The sequence below is a fragment of the Anthonomus grandis genome, chromosome 12, assembly GCF_022605725.1.
Source record: "Anthonomus grandis grandis chromosome 12, icAntGran1.3, whole genome shotgun sequence".
Taxonomy (NCBI): Eukaryota; Metazoa; Arthropoda; class Insecta; order Coleoptera; family Curculionidae; genus Anthonomus; species Anthonomus grandis.
In genome coordinates, this window is record NC_065557.1 from 22,678,585 (window position 1) to 22,681,702 (window position 3,118).

The window sequence follows — 3,118 nt, forward strand, 5'->3', positions numbered from 1 at the left end:
AAGTCAAATGTAAAATTTGACAACTTTTAACAGATCCGACTGTTTTTAAAGTTCTTGTAGCTCTAATGGAGTTCTTTGGTTTAACACAATATGGATTTAGTAACCCTATAAAAGATATGATGCGAGATGATTACAAAGAACCTAAAAAACCACCAGAAGGGGAAGCAGAAAGTGAAAGTAAAAAAAATATTTTTTTTTAAATATTACTTGTTTTACATATGTCTATTATTTTTAAACGATAGATTTTTAGTTGATTTTGTAATATTATTAATTTGCTATGAGTATTATGGTTTTTATGATCATCTTCATTCAGATAACCTACACAAGGAGAGATACAACAAGTACCAGCAATCCAAGTCAACCAATTCCAGTTATAAGTAAACTGAAAATTATATTTTTGTCCTTAGTCTATTACTATTTTTGACTACTTGTTTGACTACCATTGTTTGCATTAATTATTCGATTACATAATAGACCCATATAAAAGTACATGATAAACGATGTCATCATTCTGATTACGTTAAAAGTTGCAAAACTTGTATTTCGTTGCTAAGCTGACTATGGCAACTAACTTACAAGCTCTTTGAGTTACGTGCCCATATAATACAAAGCGGCGCTTAATTGTCCTCCCTCCCTCTTATCTTTTGAATGCGTTTATATAAAAATTTGAAATTCCTCAGTTTGCAAAATTTTAAACTTGAAAATTAAATGAAATAAGTTCTGAGTTCTTTATGGTCATAGAATATTAAGTCATTACTTCTACTCATAGCAAACTGGCAGCCTTTCAAAATCTTATTTTTCGTATTTTTATTTTCTTTACTACACCTGTTCAGGTGTAATTTGTTTGTAGAGTTTTTTGATTTTTTTGTTTTATTTTTAGTTTTTTTTTCATATTGACAAGAAATACAAGCTCATGCTAGTTTTCAGGTATCTTCACCATTTTACTTTCAGAAATGAAAAAGAGCTTTGGTGAAAAAATAAAGGAACTTGACTGTTACATTGGTACTGCAAACGGTTTTGCTTACGGATCTTCTGACAGGCTGTTACGAATGCGTCGTAAATACATGTGGAAACCAGTTGGTAAATCAAAAATATATAAATTAATCCCAAATAATATTTATATTGTATCCTTTAAAAAATATTGATTTAATTTAAAATTACAGGACCATTTGAAATGCATAAGTATCCTGGAGTAAACTCCATGAATTATGGCTGGTGGAATTACGACCCGGCCTTAACATGCTTGCCTGCTGAAGAAAATTGGTACCGGCCCAGAGTTACTCACTCTATAACAACTTCGGAAATGAGCCGGTAACATTTATTACACTAGATGCATGCGAAAGCGTAGAACGTTTTTTTTTTAAATATGATCCTTATAAGTGTTTTTGCCATACTTATAAAGAAGTGGTTTCAAAATAGTTACTAGGAAGATATTGAGCCATACGGTTTAACTGGAAGTAACTATAGGTCCAAGGGTGGTTATGTTACCTTCTATTTACTAAAAAATATAGGCAACCTGAAAATCTTTTTGATTTTAACTACTAAGTTTTTTGTATATCTGATATATGTGTATCGTGATATACTACTTATTTTCTGGAGGCGAAATCTAAGAAACTAAAGTTTTTTATTAATCATGTTTAGAAATATTAACAATCCTTTGAAAGTCATTTTATTTAGGGGTTTTTGCACATAGAAATTATAACAAAAATCGAGTCTAATCTTTTTGCTTCAACTATATTTATCTTCATTAACTTTACTACATTACTACTCTTCTTCATTCTAGATATTATAACAAAAATTAAAATTATGAAAATTAATATTAACCAAATTAAAAACTTTCACTTAAGAGTTAAAACGTTTTACGGCAAAACAAGTAGGCTATAAGATCTGTGTAAACTAAGATATATAAAAATATTAATTTATCATTTATTTTTGTTATTTATTTATTATTATTAAAAATATAATTTAGATTTTATCCATCCTCAATGCCTAATAATTTGATTAACTATAATATTTATTTTTAGATTTATTAATTATTGCCTGACCATGGACAAATATTTTAAGATGTGAACGTTCAAAACCAATCATTCTTGAAATCGTATATCTAATACTAAAAAATTTTAAAATTTCTACAATTTTATATATATATTTATATACACCAATGTAACAACCATAATATATTTATGTACACCTTACATTTTGTTTATCAATTCTATATTTATTCAGTAAATATGTCACAGTTAGAAAAATTACCAAACGAACTTTTTCTCTTCAAAAACCTAAATAAAAGTATAATATGTCAATAGTAAGTAAAATGCAAAATTACCAAATTTTCGGTTCGGTAATTTTGTAATTACATTTAATTGAATAACTCAAGATTCGCTTATTAAAATTTTTTGAAACTTTGCACAAGGGTTTGCCAGATTGGTCTCTTTAAAAAGTTATCTTACATTTTTTCTGTAAAATGTACAGGGAAGCCAATAATTGACCCCCTTAAAATTTACATGGGAGTTCCTATGTTCCGCTCGGCGACGCACCACCCGGTATAAGCCTGCAGAATAGGAAATTGCTTTAGTTTACACTTGATAACGGTCGGAGATACTACTAATAACTAATGCTATTTTGATATTCTTTCCAACATTTCTGGCAGTTTAATATTTGACATATTTATTTTATTAGTGTTTTTTGCAGTGCCTAATAGGTACAAAAATAAGACTGCAGTAACTAGCATTTTTAATACGTTTAACGACCAGTTGAATTTTATTGGTAAAATTGTCATTCTGAGGCTCAGATAAAAGTTCAGAAGAGCGAATACTTTAAAATGGTATATAATTTCTATTCTTGCTAGCCGAAAGAATAGAAATTATATTTCTTTGTGGCCCTGAAGGTCGGTGCTAAAAAAAAGTCAAATATCTTTGTGCCGCCCCTGCGAATTTAAAAACATTTTGGCAATATTTTTTGCGGCAAACGGATCGCTTTATTCCCCATATCATCTATCCGGATGTATTTGAATAAATTTTTTCTGCTATTGTGACTTCTGAAAAGTTGAGATACGGCTCGCATAATAAAAAGACTCATTTTACTATTGAATTTGTATAGGGAGTGTCTCGAGTACAGA

General features: G+C 29.1%; 1 protein-coding gene across 1 annotated transcript; it reads left to right on the top strand.

The window, feature by feature from the left end:
* On the top strand, positions 1-2,195 carry LOC126743329 (uncharacterized). The gene is made up of 4 exons (XM_050450366.1): positions 1-177; positions 952-1,080; positions 1,164-1,311; positions 2,025-2,195. Exons 1-4 carry the CDS (start codon positions 66-68, stop codon positions 2,068-2,070), a joined length of 435 nt encoding a protein of 144 aa, XP_050306323.1. The 5' UTR covers positions 1-65; the 3' UTR covers positions 2,071-2,195.
* The last annotated feature ends 923 nt before the right edge of the window (positions 2,196-3,118 follow it).